Genomic DNA, 16,512 nt, shown 5'->3' with positions numbered 1-16,512 from the left:
TTGTTCAAGGAGTATTTGTTGGAAAGAGAAAATAAATATTAAAAAGTTAAAACTTAGTTTATATGGAAACTTTATATTCAATGGCAGTTTAATCATTAAACTTAAATACTATATTTGAATTTTTGAGATAACAAATTTCTACACAGAGAACTCTGTAGAAATACATGCACATACACACATGTTCACACACAAGCACACACACACACACACACACACACACACACACACACACACCCCTAAAAAAAGATGTTATTCTCTAATTCCCCCTTTCTTCCTCTTCTTCTTCAATGCCTGTGATATAAAGGTTATTATTACATCCTATTAAATCCCATATTAAAACTTCAACCAGATGTTCAGACAATGCCCCATTTGTATATTTTTCTGTATTTACATCTTCATATTCATGTAGCCATCTACAGATACCAGGTAGCCTTTACATTCCATTCCTTTGTTATATTTCACCATTGCTAGCTTTCCTGTCAAAACATTGAAAAAAGGTTTTGGATTAAGGGTTAAACTCATTGTAAACACTCATGAATGCTGCAAGTCATAAGCCACTTACCCCATCTTTGCTGCTCCCTCATGACTAGAGTAGTTGCTGATAAACATTTTTAAGATGTAAAAATAAAACTTTACCTCTGACACTAGCTCTTTATGATAATCTTCAGGGATTTCTTGGTACTCTCTTAAGGGCTTAATGTTATGAATTGATACCATGTGCATGGCAATTCGTTTTTTGTTTGTTTGTTTGTTTTGTTTTGTTTTGTTTTTTGATTTTTCAAGACAGGGTTTCTCTGAGTAACAGGCCTGGGTGCCCTGGAACTCACTCTGTAGACCAGGCTGACCTCAAACTCACAGAGATATGCCTGTCTCTGACTCCCAAGTGCTGGTCCATAGAAATTCTTATACAGGAAAACATTTAATTATGACTGGCTTACAGTTCAGAGGTTTAGTCCATTATCATCATGGCAGGAAGCGCAGTAACACACAGACAGACATACTGCTGGAGAGGTAGCTGAGAATTCTACATCTGGATCTGCAGGAAGCAGGAAGAGAGAGAGCCACTGGTCCTGGCTTGTGCTTCTGCAATTTCAAAGCCCAATCCCAGTGACACACTTCCTCCAACAAGTTCACGTCTACTCCAACAAGATTGCACCTTCAATAATGCCACCCCCTATGAGTCTATGGGGTCTATTTTCATTCAAACATCCACAGGTACTAATATTCTCTAATCAGTTTTTTGTTGTTGTTGTTTTGTTGGTTTTTTTTTTTTGCTATTTTTTCTTTCTTTGATTTCTGAGACAATGTCTCTCCATATAATACTGGCTATCGTGGAACTCACTGTGTATACCAGGCCTCAGCATCAGGACCTTATATAATACTGTCTTTAGATTTTATGTACATAGAGTTCCAATTCACATTATAATGATTTTCTATTACAGTAGAAATAATAAAGTGGGTATATATGTAATATATATATATATATAGTATTATACACACATGTATATATAGGCTTAGTCTACAAATAACTTTCTTATATTCTGTTCAAGCATGAGACACCAAACATAGACTTTATTTCTCCTTTAAATATGATGATTATTATTTAAATATGTGTCTTATATCACATATTCTATGATATCAATGCATTAAAATACAAAATGTAATAGGTCCTTCTGATGGTTAATTTTGTTAACTTGGCACAATCTACAATAATCAAGGAAGGAGTCCTCTGGCCCTATCTGTGTGAGATTGTCTTTATTATGTTAATTGAAATGGAACAATCAGCCTACCAGGGTGGCACAATTCCCCAGCAAGGGATTCTCAACTCCATAGAGAAATAGAATTTAGCACAAGTGTATATGCATTAATTCATTGCTTTCTGTTTTTGAATGTGGATGCAATGTGATTAGCTGTATTTATGTGTTGCAAGTTCCTGCTGCCTTGATTTTCTTGCAATGATGGAAAATAACATGTAATTGTTAGGAAAACAAGCCCTTTAACTATTTTTTTCAAATTTTTATTGATGCTTTGCAGACTTTACATCAAAAGTCCCTATTCTACCTATCTCCACATCCTACCTACCCCACCCCCACCCCTCCCACCCTCCACATTCTCCCACTGCCCTTGTAACCTCCCCAACAAAACAATATAAAATTCAAAAGAGAAACCAAAAACTAAACAAAGCAAATAGAACAAAACAAAGTAAGCCAAAACTAAAAACAAAAAACAAAAAAAGGAGAAGAATCTCATCATGGAAGCTGTAGTGTGGCCTGGTATGTCATACAGTTCATGCTTTAGTATTATTTTTTATTTATTGCTTTTATTTAAATTTTTCATTTTAAATACCAACCACGATTCCCTCTCCCTCCCCTTCTCTCATTCCCCCCATCTCCCTCCTGATTCCACCCCCCATGCAGGGTGGAGTGTAGTGGGTAGCTATTCGATCTTTGACCTTAAAGCACCACCCAGTGAGGTAACTGCTATGCCTACCTAGGACCTGCCCCTGGGGTGTAGCCGGGACAGGAGTCCTTATGGAGATCCAGACGTGCTGGTCCTCTTGGTTCCTAGTGATCCTGAATGCTGGATGGCAGACAGAGTCAGAGTTCTCCAGAGAACCCTGTTGGACTGCACCTCACCTCTTCCGGATCCTATAACCAACCCCTTTATAGGCTGTAAGTTACCCCATAATAAACCTTTTAATTACGTGGAGTTGCCTTGTTAAATCCCCACATTAGGGGAGGGACTTAGTTCCACCCCAACTTGGTATACCAGCCTGTGTTAGCTACACTTTAGTATTTTTATCTTCTCTTGCAAGTGATCATTACCTTGAGTCATTGGTCTGATTTGAAGCCTCTGGCCTCTGCTACACCACTGGACTCTCACTGGGGTTCCTCTTCGATATTCTTTTGTCCTGTGTCATAAGGATCCTGCAGTTTTGAATCTGCAGGTTTGTCCCCTTCCCGTGCTCCAACAATTTATAGATTGGGGGATGTTAGGGCGGGGCAACTCATAGCTCTGGTTCTAGGCCTGGAGCTGTTGCTTTTGCTAAGTCACAGTCCCAGGTTAGTGACCCTAGGCGGCTCCTGTTGAGTCTGGCGCTGTCAGCAGCATGGCATAGCATGGAGCTGTGGCTCTGTTGTTGGTGTTGCTGTGTCACTGCCTGGGCTTATAGACCGTGGACGTCTTCTGGTAAAGTCCTATCCCGCCGGGGCTGTTTCTGTTGCTGTGTTACAGTCTGTGGCTGGAAACCTTAGGTGCCTCCTGGTTGACTCATGCTCCACCAGCTGCATGACATAGCATGGAACTGTTTCTGTTGCTGTGGTTTGACCCCAGGTGAGAGAACCCAGGTGAATCCTGGTTGAATCCTGCCCTGCCAGCCTAATGGCATGTCAAGGAGCTGTTTTATTGCTGTGTTGTGACCCTAGGCTAGAGACACTGGATGTTCCAGGTTAATCCAGTCCTTCACCAGCCTCATGGCATGGCTCAGAGCTGTTGCTTTTGTTGTAACCAGGATAGCTCCTAGTTGAGCCCTGCCCACAAGAGCAGCTGGTGCTGTTGTGTGTTACATTTCCTGATTAAGTCTTGCCCCAGCCAACTGCATGTCATAGTGTGGAGCTGTTGCGTCTGTTGTGTCGTGGTCCTCGGCCAGAAACACTGGTCTGCTCCTGGTTGAGTCCTGCCCTGGCCAGCTGTATGGCATGGTGTGGAAATGCTGCTCTTATTGTGTTGCAGCCCCAGGCTGGAGACCCAAGAGATCCTGGGTGAGTCCTGCCCCTGTCAAGAGCTGTTGTTCTTGCTGGCTCGCCACCCATGGCGGCTCCTGCTTGAGGCCTGCTCATGTCAGCCACATGGCTTGGAGCAGAGCTCTCGCTTTTGTTGAATTGCTGTCCAGGGCGACAGACCCTGGGTGGCTCCTGCTTGAGTCCTGCCCCAGTCAGAGCATGGCTTGGTGAGGAGCTGTTGCTGTTGCTGTGTTGTGGCCCCAAGCTAGAGACCCCATGGCCGCTACTAGTTGAGTCCTGTCCCCACAAGGAGCTCTTGCTTTTGCTGTGTTGTAGCCCTGTATCAGAGACCCCAGGCTGCTCCTGGTTGAGTCCTGCCCCGGAAGGACCACATGGCATGGAGAAGAGATGTTGCTTTTTGTTGAGTTGCGGCTCCAGAATAAAGACCCAGGGCGGTTCCTGATAAAATCCCCCACCAACCAACCGAATGGCCTAGGAAGAAGGTATTCATATTGCTGTGTTACAACCCTGGACTAGAGACCTGGACAGCTCCTGGTTGATTTCTGTCCCTGTAGTACACATGGCATGGAGCAGAACTGTTGCTTTTGCTGAGTTCTAGGCCATGGCTAGAGACCCTGGGAGGCTCCTGGTTGAGTCCCCACCCCCACCCCCTCACCCCTATCCCCAGCAGCATGGGAGGAGCTATTGCTGTTTCGGCCAGGGTCTAGAGACCCCGGGTACCAGACCCCGGGTACCTCCTGGTACCCACGCCAGCCCCATGGCATGGTGAAGAGTGGTTGCTGCGGGTGGTGCTCTCACCCTTTGACTCTTAAACTTCCTTTGTAAAAATATTTTACCGCTAAAACATAAAGAGGAACTATGATATTACGTATAGTGTATTTATGGCTTGGGCATTTAAACCTACATCTCCAACAATGATTATACCCATCAAGAAAAATCAGTTTTACACAACTAAATGAAATAATATTTGTTCCTTAATACATTTTTGTCAATATTTTGTGTCATCTGTCATGATTATTGTAGTTCGTTTACTTTCATTCTTTCATAGTGTTTAAGTGTCACGATACTAGATTTATCTATCAAGTTGTGTACCTTTATTTTATTTATATTATTTATTTATATTGTACTTAATTTATAGCTACATCAACACCCCCATACATGTGTGTGTGTTAATATGATGGCAATATCATGGCATTTGGGGCCATATGTATTTCCAAATAGATTTTGGAAACATCTTCTCATGCCCCATTATAAATTGAAATATTTTCTATGTAATGAGCAATTATCATCTAGGTATATTAATATTACAGAAGTATACAATTTGAGTTAAATTTAATATTTCAATGTAATCAAAAATACTAATCAATATCAACAGTTAAGTAAGTAATGAAGTATTGTGTTAATAGTATTGTATTTTAAAAACAGTGTGTGGCGGCCTTGGTGGGTAAAGCCAAGGCACACTGAGGAAAGTCACTCACACCATGCAGGCAGCACCCACATGGAAAGTTTTGTTTACTAAAGGGAGAAGCAGGTTGCTGGGTGGGTCCCCAAGGGGTAGGTCTGAATGCTAACAAATAGTGAATAAATGTATTTTCTGAGCATTCATTTTATAAATGATAAGATTCTACTTTGTTTAAGGTCATAACAAAACAAAAGACAATGAAGATTTCAAAATTACTACTGAGAAATATACATGTCATCAACACAAAGATAGTTATCATTTATAACTTTTAAAATTGTGTTGCTTTCTTTTCCTAGTAATTTCACAAATAGCCAAAAAACTGTGATTTCCTACACTGCTCTTCCCTCAAATAATTCAAAATTATTTCACTCTAGTTTTCTAGCTTTTCAATAACAATGCAATAATATTTTTGTATTTCTACATAAACTATTTGCTAGCATCATGACAACATAGTTTTGTCCATTTTGGATGCTACAACAAAATATCATACTTGCTGTCATTTATACATGATAGAAATTAATTTATTTCAGTTACATTACATTTAAGATCAAATCATCAGATTTGGTGCCTAATGAAGGCACATGTGCTAACTTAAAGATTTTATTTTCTTTTATGTTCTCAGATAGTATGAAGCACCAGAGACTGTTAATGAGACTCTGAGGCCATGACCTAATTGTATCTCAAAATTTGAATCTAATAATACTGTTATTATGGGGGTAAGTGTTTCAACATATGCATAGCAGAAGAGCTCAAGCATTCAGACCACAGGAAATATAACACATATGGAGCTACCTTGGTCTTTGTAAGGATAGTAAGGACTTTGCCTCACCGCTTTGGTACCTTCATTTTCATTTTTCTCCTTCCTTTCTTCTAACAATTATATGTGTGTGGGTGCATGAGTGTGCGTGTGCGTGTGAGCATGTGTGTGTGTGTGTGTGTGTGTGTGTGTGTGTGTGTGTGTGTGTGTGTTTGAGGTTCTTTTAGAATTCTTTGTAGAACTTCTGGATACTCCTGATCTGAACTGCAGATTAAAATATTAGGAAATTATGAATATCTGTAGCAATCTTATCACTTTCTTTCACTGAATCCATAAATTTTAAGGATTTATAAATTGAAATTAAACCTAGTTTAATTTCTTAAAGAATGTATACATTATTTTAATTAATGAAGGTATTGAAAAGAGATTACATAATGATCCTGTATGTATTTTTGCTGTCTTACTTAGCATCTGAAGATTTCACTGAGGAAAGAAATTTTTGCTCACAATCCTGGTATCATAGGAAGACTTTTTTCTTCCTTGTTGGAAATTACAAGGCAACTTTTTCTTGCTATTGATTAGACACTGTTATCCTTATCATGTCTCTTAAGAATCCACCTGAAATTATTTGACTGTGGTAACCTAGCTAATAGAATTAATACTGTGTGTGTATGCATGCACACTTGTGAGCACACATTTATGTGTGTCTCTGTGTGTGCATTACATATTATGCTGTGATTAATATGACTCACCTGATGACAGAAGGTGCTCCAGCTCATAGCAATGAGTGACTAATCCCACAAAACCAGAGTTGCTAAGTTAACTAGCAACAGAGATGGCTGTTTTTTTTCTATCTTCCTTTCTTTGTTTTTCCTTTCCCTTTCATGCAGTGAGCTTATGTAATAATTGCTATCACAATTAAAGCAAGAAAATAAATGAATACCCAAATTACATAAATAATGGAAATCATAAACAGACAAAAAATACCTCAATCTGACATATCTTTGTTTTCATTATAAAACCGAAATGGTTTTATAATGAAAATGGAAATATAACAACATTATATAAAGGAAGGATCAAACTTGACAAAGGTAAATCAGATGAGAATTATTAATCTTATTTTTGGTAACTATGATAAATTGGCTTAATTTTATTATTCTTAGTCATTTATGTATACCTTCTAAGTAAGATAATAATATCCATACCCTTTATAATAGAATATGTAGATTCTTTCTGTAAAAGAAATATAATTCCTCAACTGACTGATTTCAATCTTGGCCATGTAACAAATTTTACTGAGGTAGGTAAATGTGAATTAATATAACCAGTCCCAAGTAAAGTTTAAGAATTACTAGTGATTATTATTAGCAATTATGCCCATTTTACCTCTGAATAAGATAAATATAAGGCCTTTTCTCTCAGTTTAATTCCTAGAACAGTGAAGATGTTGGAGTATGGATACATTTATAATCAACACATAAATGGTTCTCAGGTAGGAAAACCAGTTTAGAGATGAATTATTACAGGCATAATTGAGATATTTTTATAAACCTATTTGCTCCAAAAGAATAAATTATTTCCAAATTAAGCTATGCTTAGTTCACTGTTTCCTACAATTCAACTACTCCTTTTTCATTATGTAACTGCTCTTATGTGTCTTCGCAGTAATTTAATCATTAAAGTCATCACATCCTTTAAAATAAGGCTTTATACTAGTCCAAAAAAATCTAATCTTTAACAGCCATCTTATTCCAAGGAATTTACATAGTCCAATTTACTCCTCATTATATTCCAGCATCCACATTTAACTTACAAAGATTCTAAAAACGTATTTTTTCAGGGTAGTTACATGTGCTCCTGGAATATACTGTGTCTTAAACAGATTACATCACCAAAGTTAGTTGTGCTAGTCAATTGTTTTGTCAACTTTACACAAACTAGAATCATTTACTGAGAGCAAACTTCATTTGAGAAAATACCGATATCTGATTAGTCTGTAGTCAAGTCTATTGAGCATTTTCTTGATTAATGGTTGGTGTGGCATGCCCCAGAATACTGTGGGCAGAGTCAGCCTTGAGCAGATGGTCCTAGGTAATATAAGAAAGCAGTCTGAGCAAGCCATGTGGTCCAAGCCAGCATGCAGCATTTCGTCATCGCCTCTGTCTCTGTTCCTGCCTCCAGACTCCAGATTAGTACCTTGAATTCCTGCCTGATTTCCCCAGTGATGGAGTGTGACCTAAGAGTTGTAAGCTGAAATAAACTCTTTAATCCCTGAGTTGGCATTGGTCATGCTGTTATTACAATAGAAACAATAGAAGGGATATATACGTGAAATATTTGTGCAAGAATAAGAAATTTAGTCACTGTGTTACTTAAATGTCTTTCACTCTGAAAAAACACCTGAAAAAAGTCAGCTTACAAATGTTTTGTGTTGGCTCTTGCTTTTAGAGGTTTCATTTCACAGTTACTTAGGCCTGTAGCAAGAAGGATAAGTGAGCAAAGCTTCTCACCTTGTACTGACTCAAAATAAAATTATATATACATATAAATATACATATACATACATTTACATGACAATCTTAAACAACCTCTCCCAGTGATGCCACCACCTTCTAAGAGCACCACAGACTGATAACTAAGCCTTTCCTTGTAAGTTTCTAGAAAATACCTAGATTCAAGTTATGACATTTATGTTACTCAATCCCATCAGTACACAGATTTGGATGTAGCTCCCAATCTAGAAATTAAGAGTCTTAAAAACTTCAGGTTTAATGCTGAGACACTTTGCTCACCCTTTGTGTAGGAAGGAGGGGACTGGACCTGCCTCAGCTGAATCCACCAGGTTGGGCTGACTCCCCAGGGGAGACCTTACCTTGGAGGAGGTGGGAATGGGGGGCGGGTTGGGAGGTAAAGCTGGGGGGGGAGGGAGGACAGAGGTATCCATGGCTGATATGTAAAATCAAATTAATTATAAAATATAAATATTTTTAAAAAAAACTTCAGGTTTTACTTGCATTCAGAACAAATTTTGTGTATATACATTATAGTATCAATATAACTATCTGAAACCTACGTGTATCTATATGTTTACTTCTTTCTCTGTTTACCTCTATATCTTAAGTGAATGCCTGTTAATTGTAGTTGCTTGTTAATGAGTAGGTTTCATTTTTCTTTGCTTTGAGTTTTAAAAATATATTGTTTCTATTATTTTTCCAAAAATCTATGTTTTGCTACTAGAATGTTGATATTTGTAGTATGGTGTTATATGTCTCAACAAGCCTGCATCACTAAGGATTGTAATATTTACTTTTATGATTTATTTACTGATTATAATCTAACAATGTTACAAAATTGTTCATTTCATAAAATATGAGTTATTTAATGGTAAAGGCAATACCTTGTTTATTTCCAAATTCCATTATGATGACATATGGCATATACTAATTACTGAGAAATCAATGTAGAAGAAGCAGTCAATAGTGAGGATGAAAGTTGAATTCTAATGTCAAGTTTTATGAGTTTGAATAGGACAGTTTTAGGCTTTATGTTTAAATCAGTTACTCTGATTTAAATGCTGCTAACTTGCTGCATGATGACATACCTTTTCTTTTAAAAACATTCTATACTATCAGGCTGTTTGTTTGAAGAAAGCTTCTTGATGTGGAATTATTATTTCATTCTTCAGATTGTTCCTGTTCAGGCCAAGTCATTTTCTAGAACTTTCTCAACTGAAATCATAATTTATAATGGCACTTATTAACAAAATGCCATCTGCAAAGAGAATTGTACATTCTTTTCAGATTCCTTAAATGACAACCCCAGTATGAACTATTTAAGTAATTAAAAGCATTAAGAACAAGCCAATGTGTGTAGGTAGCCATAGTAGATATAAAGTTGAGTTCAGAACTTCTAAAAAACAAGAGCTTTCAAAGAACTGCAGACAATGTACTAATTTTAGCAGGAAGATTAGCATAAAAATACATAGTTAAGAAGAATGATGGCTCCAATTTCTTATTTTGCAAAGATGATATTCACATAACATTCCTGTCATTAATTGGCAGATTTACTGAAGGCAACAAAACTGTCCAATTAGCCAAAAGTATTTGTATCAAATAATAGATATTCCAAATAAATTTCCTGAAGGTAATTTTCTCTGGCTAATTCTTTGAGCATTATGCAATTGAAAAGCAATACCTTTGTGGCTCATAATTATAGGCATAATAGTAAAAAGATGTCAGCAGCTATTTCAATTGTGTTAATACCACTTTTGATAATGTAATGCAGCTTGCTTGATGAAGTGGACATTATTATACAGTCAAACTCATATCATTTTTGTTCCTGCCTAGTTTAATGACATTTTCCTTCTGTCTTACTGTATCGGTTCTCTTCCCTTTCATAAAGTTCCATATTTTGGGGTTTGTAGGCTGTGTTTGAGAAATATCTTTAGATAAGAATTTTCAACAACTTTATGATAGTATTTTATCATAGTTTAGCATATAAGTATATTTATTTTACGTGGAAAATGGAAATATGTTAAAAATAATTTCTAGTTTTCTTAACAAAAACTGAGCAGAACTAGGTTATTGAAGAATATTAACTAATATAATATAAAATTAAAATTGTTTCTCTAGTAGACAGTCTAAGAGTCTTGTTATTTGATGACAGCTGAAGGGATATTTTATGTGCCTAATGTGTACATGGCATAGTTGCTGAACTATAAACTTTAGAAACCCCAAAATTTTGAAGAGGGTTCTTAGTAGACTTGTTTGAACATTATTTCATGTGGAAATGTTATCTTTATGCTGAGTAATCTTCCCTCTGTCTCAGTGAAAGATAAAAATCTCTGACTTCCAAGACATTTTTTTCTACAAATACCCAGGCAATGGTAATTGAGAGGAAAGCTGTGATTGCCTCTGTTCTGGAAAAAAAGAAAACTAGAAATGTGATGGATCCGTGGATTCTCTTTGGATGAATATCTACCCATTGTATATTTTTTCTCATAATTCATAGCATGAGTAATGTACATTTACTAACATCCAATGTAGCTGAGTAAATCACATCATTAATCCAAAATCCCGTGTGTCAGGGAAGTATATATTTCCTCACAAGAAAGAGAATACTAATGAATATTTATTGAATAATTCAGTTCATCATTCAAAATTAGTGATAGGGCTGATAAGGTATCTCAGTCAGTAAATGACTTGCCTTGTGTATTAGTTATTTTCTGTTGGTATGATAAAGAAAGCAACATGACAGAAAGCAACTCATAGAAGGAAGAATATATTTTGATTTACTGTTTGAGAGAAAAAATCCATATTGACAGAGGAGGAATGACAGCAGGCAGTATGATCAGGAAGCTAAGATATCATACTTTCAAAAGTAAGCATGAAGCAGAGAGAAAATGAAAAGGGGAACAAGGCTATGAAGCTCAAAGCCCACATCTACATGACACATTTCTTCTAGTAAGACAAAACCAAGTCCTCAAACAGCATCACCAACTAAAGAACAATTTTTCAAATGTCTAAGTCAAATGCCAGTAAAATGTCAGTCAAATGCCTTGGAGACCTTCTTGATCAGATGACCACATTCCACTCCAAATTCCAAAGTCTCTTACTAAAGGAAAGGATAGGGAATAGTGATAAAATACTGGACCAAAGCAGGACTGAAACACAGCAGGCTAAATAATAAATCCTGTAGCTCCCGGTCTGGTGCCAAAGTGAATAAATGGCTCAGGCTATTCAGTTTTGTTGGCTGCTGCATACATGTCTATCTTGAACTGGTCCACTCTGTATATTCAGCTCCCTTTGACTGTTGTCTTACTTGTATCTCCAACATCATGGGGCTCTATTGAGACCCAGGCTTCACTTTCAAAGCTTTATGAAATGGCCTCTGATGGCTTCTTAGTGCCTTCTTCAACCAGCAACTCCAGGACTAATGCACTTTGGCCTCAGCAGCTGTCTGAAGTTATGAAGAAGAATCCACAACCATTTTCACTCTTACACTTCTCAGTATTTCCAAAACCAGTTCCATGTGGACAACACTACCACTGTTGGCTGCCAGCTAGATAGACTCTGACCCCTTGAATCACTTTTGCTGACACTTTTGTATGCAGGTGCTTTCTATGAGCAAACTACTTCTTAGGAGTTTCCCTTTCACAAGTTGGAAGCTTAGCTAATTGTGCTGAGGACACCATTTTTACTACTTCAACTAAAACAAGGCTTCTTCTCTTTAACAGTACCTTTTGTGCTTTGGATAAGATGTCCTTCATATGTTTTGGGCATTTGAATACTTGATTTTCACTTGCTGATTATTTGGGGAGGATTGGGATGTGTGGACTTGCCACAGGAAGTATGCCCCTAGGAGCAGGATTTGATGTTTCAAAAGACTCATGCCATTTTGAGTTAGCTCTCTATGCCTTCTGCTGGTGGTTCAAAGGTGAGCTCTCACCTGCTCTTTCAGTTGCTTTCTACCTACTACCTTCCCTCTGCTATCATGGACTCTAAACTTAAGTTGCCTTGGCCATGATGTTTTATCACAGGAATAGAAAGATAACTAAGGCAGCACCAATTTTCTTAACAATTAATGCTTTTCATTTGGCATGTGTCTTGGCTATCACATTAAGCATCTTAACACCCCTTTCAACTCCAAACTGCACATTTTGTATTTCTTTGTTATGCTTTCCCTTTTTCAATGAAGACATGAGAAATCAGAAAAAACAAACAAACAATCCATAGCTATGCTATCTTTAAATTTCATAAACCAAGGAAATCAGTCAATTACTTTTAAACGTAGGCTCACTCAAGTTCTTAGGATAAGGCTAGAAGGTAGCTAGATTTTTTTGCCAAAATATCCCAAGAGAGGCCTCTAGCCAAGTGGCTGATGTTGTTCCCCTCTGGCACTTAATTGAGTCATGCCTTCACAGTCTGAAGTGTTCTCAGCACTATTGGGATTATCTTAGAATAGCCCTTTAAACTCTGCTTATAGCGTCCAACCACTTTATCAGTCTGAAGTTCCAAAGTCTTCCACATCCATACAAGAAACAACATGGTGAGGTTCTTCACAGAAAGAACACACTCTCTGGTGCAAACTTCTGAATTAGTTACTTTTCTGTTGCTTTGTTAAAACACTATGACCAAAAGTAACTTATAGAAGGAAGAGATTATTTAGGTTTCTGGTTCTAAAGCAAGAGTCTGTACTTGTGGGAGAGGAATGAAAGCAGGCATCCAGGGCAGGAATCTTAGAGATCAAATCTTCAACCTCATGCAGGTACCAGAGAGAAAATTGAATGTGGGGTAGAGATGTGAGCTTTCAAAGGCCACCCACCTCTAGTGATGTACTTCCTCCAGCAAGGCTATATCAGCTACCCAAACAATGCTATCAACCAGACCAAATGTTCAAATACCTAAGAGTATGTATAATATTCTTACTAAAACCCCCACATCTATAAGCATGAAGACCTGAGGTCAATCCCCTGAACTCATATAAAAAAGTCACTCTGATGGTACATACTTTATAATCACAGTGTTGGGGAAACAGTCAGACAGATCTTTGTAGTTCCCCTGTACAGTCAACCTAGCCTACCTGGTGAACTCCAGATCAGTGATAGATTATATCTTACAAAAAGGAGACAGTTCCTGAGTGAAATGTGCATGCAAAGCCATACACAAGCACAACTGCACATACATGAAAATGCACACAAGTGCACATTACTTAGCTTATCTTTATGCCAATGCAAACGACTGGCAAAAACTGTTTTAATCACCAGTGTACCTTTAAGGCACTGTAAAATTATCTTGACAGGTATAACTAAATAAAACTACTTTGTATATAATCTTTTGATATTATATATATATATATAGAGAGAGAGAGAGAGAGAGAGCGAGAGCGAGAGCGAGAGCGAGAGAGAGAGAGAGAGAGAGAGAGAGAGAGAGAGAGAGAGAGAGAGAGAGCAAAGGCTGCTAAGGCTACTACTATTTGTCAGGGAAAGTTATTTAGACTTCATGTACTTTAACTCTTATTTAATAAAATAGGCTCATGTAGTTATGACAAGCATCAATTGAGTTATTACCTTAAAAACAATTGGACCAGTGATGACACAAATCAAGTAACATGTGCATTAGGTATCATTATTACAAAGTATACTTTTAAAAATATATTTTTTGTAAGTTATATATGGTTACATATAAATTATGTTATAGATAGATATATAAGCGACATATACATATATAAGGTGTATATATGTATATATAACTTTATAGGGAATTTTTCCTTCTACCATACAATTTAAAGATATACTTGGAAAAAAGTTGAGGACCTCTTGTCCTCTAAGGGAATAATATACAAGTGAAAACATTAACACTATTAATTAAAATTATATGATTATAATAATACTAAAATTTCAAAATTCGTCAAAGCAACATTGAATTTATGGTACCATAATATCAATTGTGTTGGTTGAGTGAAATAAATATGTATGTAATCAATAACTGTGTTTGCTTCTTATGTGAGCTCTTTCAGTTCTCACCATGTTTCAACAAATTTAGACAATAAAGTAATCATCAAATTAATAGATTTTAAAAGAAAAAATCAGCATGTAGGTTGCATTTTAACTCTGGTTAAATGACTGCAAATGACTGTGGAGGCATGCTCTCATTAATGGGAACACCTATTAAAATTGAAAATAAGGACACAAAGTGCAGGCTATTACTATGTGACACTTAGCTCCCAATTCAGTCACCTTGTTTTTCCTATTCACATCATATCGGTCTCACTCTGATCACTGTATTCTATCTGTGGGCTTTAATGAATCCCAATTTCCGTTTATACTTCTGTAAACCTTTAAGTGCTTTTAACAATGAAGAAAAAGATCAAATCTTTGACAACTAATCATCTTCACCACAAAATTATTTCTATTTTTCACTAAAATAGAAATTGGCATGGAAAACTCTATTGTGCTATGTTAAATTGTCTTCTTATTTATGAAGTATTTTTAATATATTGCTATTTAATACCTTTTACCACCATGTGCCTATTGAAGTGTACATTTAATTAGTAAAACAATCTGTCCATGTACCAGTTTGGTTTAAATGCATTAGTTATTATTATCTCAGAGAATTCAATATGTGTCAGTGTCACGTTAAGGATAAAAATCAATACACTTCCCTCTGGAGTTGTTTTACCAAGAGTGAGACTGGATTTGAATTCTCTACTTCTCTCTCACTGTGTCTTCTGTCATCTCCTGTCTTCATCTGTCTGTTGTATGAGTCTAACTCTGCACTTTCCTAAATGTTATCTTATGATTCTGTCTTTTGCTGTGTCTGTGAATGTCCCTAAGAAATGGCTTTGCTCTGTATTTATTGAACAGCACAAAACACATCAAATGGGGAAAGAACTGAGAATTACTTTAGAAAAATCTTTAACAGAGTTTTACATGAGATTAAGTCATTGACACTAACTGACCCAGATAACAATCAAATGTAATCAATCAATATCTGTATGTTGTTTTCAACATTTAGAGCAGATATTCACTTAATAAAATCACTTTCACCCTATTTTCTGTTTTCAGCAAATGATTATAACGTTCATATATGTGAACATATATTGTCCTCTGATTTCTGAGCATTGAAGAGTACATATTTTAAGATGAAAGCTGGGAATTAGGCTCCTCGAAGTATGGGCTGTCCACCTGCACTGTGTAGTATGCCAGCAGATCATTTCCTGTCTAGGCAGCTCTCTAAACACCTTTCCAGGAGCAGCTTCCTTTTTGGCAGTGAAGACAGCTCTCAGCCATGGCTCTTTGTCTCCAAGGGAAACAAGAAACAACCACTGCTGACCAGCTTGAGCCATGTGCTGCAGACATAGTGTTGCATTTCCTATCTGATCAGCTTGACGGGCCAGTAGAATAGACCCTACTGTTTCTTCACCAAACTGACAGCGCAAGAACTCTGGAAGGGTGCCTTAGTAGAGACGGGCGCTGAAACAAGATAAAGCACATGCAAAAGAACAGAGAGAAGAAGAAAAAAAATTTGAACAGGGGCCAGATCATTGGTGAAAGGCATTCTTGCTTTCTGTGGCCTGGTCTGAATGTCCCTCTTAAGGAAAGTAAAGTAGTCCAGACCATTAGATAAAGAAGTAAAGAAAAGCAGGAGAAGGTGGAGGCAGACATCACCCAGTGGAGAGAAATGAGGGACAGGAGGAGGAAGATAAAAGTTAAATAGGAACACGGATGGAGTAGAAACACACGAGGATTTTTCAGAATTAGCATCCCCTCCCAGACCTGGGACCCAATGGAAAAACATGAAGATTTTGATACCAGGATTCTCTAGGTAAGAAATGATTTCAGTACGAAATATTCTCCATTGCCCCTGCTCATCCCCAGAGAAGATCTCCTTGAGTAAACTGGGGATGAGGGGTGGTTAACGGAGAGTAGGGGATGGGGGATGAGAACATAAGGGAAAAGGATGGTGAGCCGGAACAGGGATGGAGTGGGAGAGCAATGAAAGAGATACCATGATAGAGGGACACATCAAGAGGATAGGGAGAAACCTGGT

General features: G+C 37.3%; 1 protein-coding gene and 1 pseudogene across 1 annotated transcript; one reads left to right on the top strand and one right to left on the bottom strand.

Moving 5' to 3' along the window:
* Positions 1-387: 387 nt before the first annotated feature.
* LOC131899925 (small nuclear ribonucleoprotein F-like) lies at positions 388-522 on the bottom strand. Its single transcript, XM_059251390.1, has one exon. It carries the CDS (start codon positions 520-522, stop codon positions 388-390), a length of 135 nt encoding a protein of 44 aa, XP_059107373.1.
* A 3,822-nt stretch (positions 523-4,344) lies between these two features.
* On the top strand, positions 4,345-16,287 carry LOC131900000 (small ribosomal subunit protein uS5m-like; annotated as a pseudogene).
* The last annotated feature ends 225 nt before the right edge of the window (positions 16,288-16,512 follow it).

Source organism: Peromyscus eremicus, chromosome X, assembly GCF_949786415.1.
Source record: "Peromyscus eremicus chromosome X, PerEre_H2_v1, whole genome shotgun sequence".
Lineage (NCBI taxonomy): Eukaryota > Metazoa > Chordata > Mammalia > Rodentia > Cricetidae > Peromyscus > Peromyscus eremicus.
The sequence above is the reverse complement of the archived record's forward strand: the minus strand, read 5'-3'. Positions and strand labels throughout refer to the sequence as shown.

What these genes read in the sequence shown, in the direction of transcription:
- LOC131899925 (XM_059251390.1), bottom strand. Translation starts at nt 522, where the DNA reads ATGAGTTTAACCCTTAATCCAAAACCTTTTTTCAATGTTTTGACAGGA.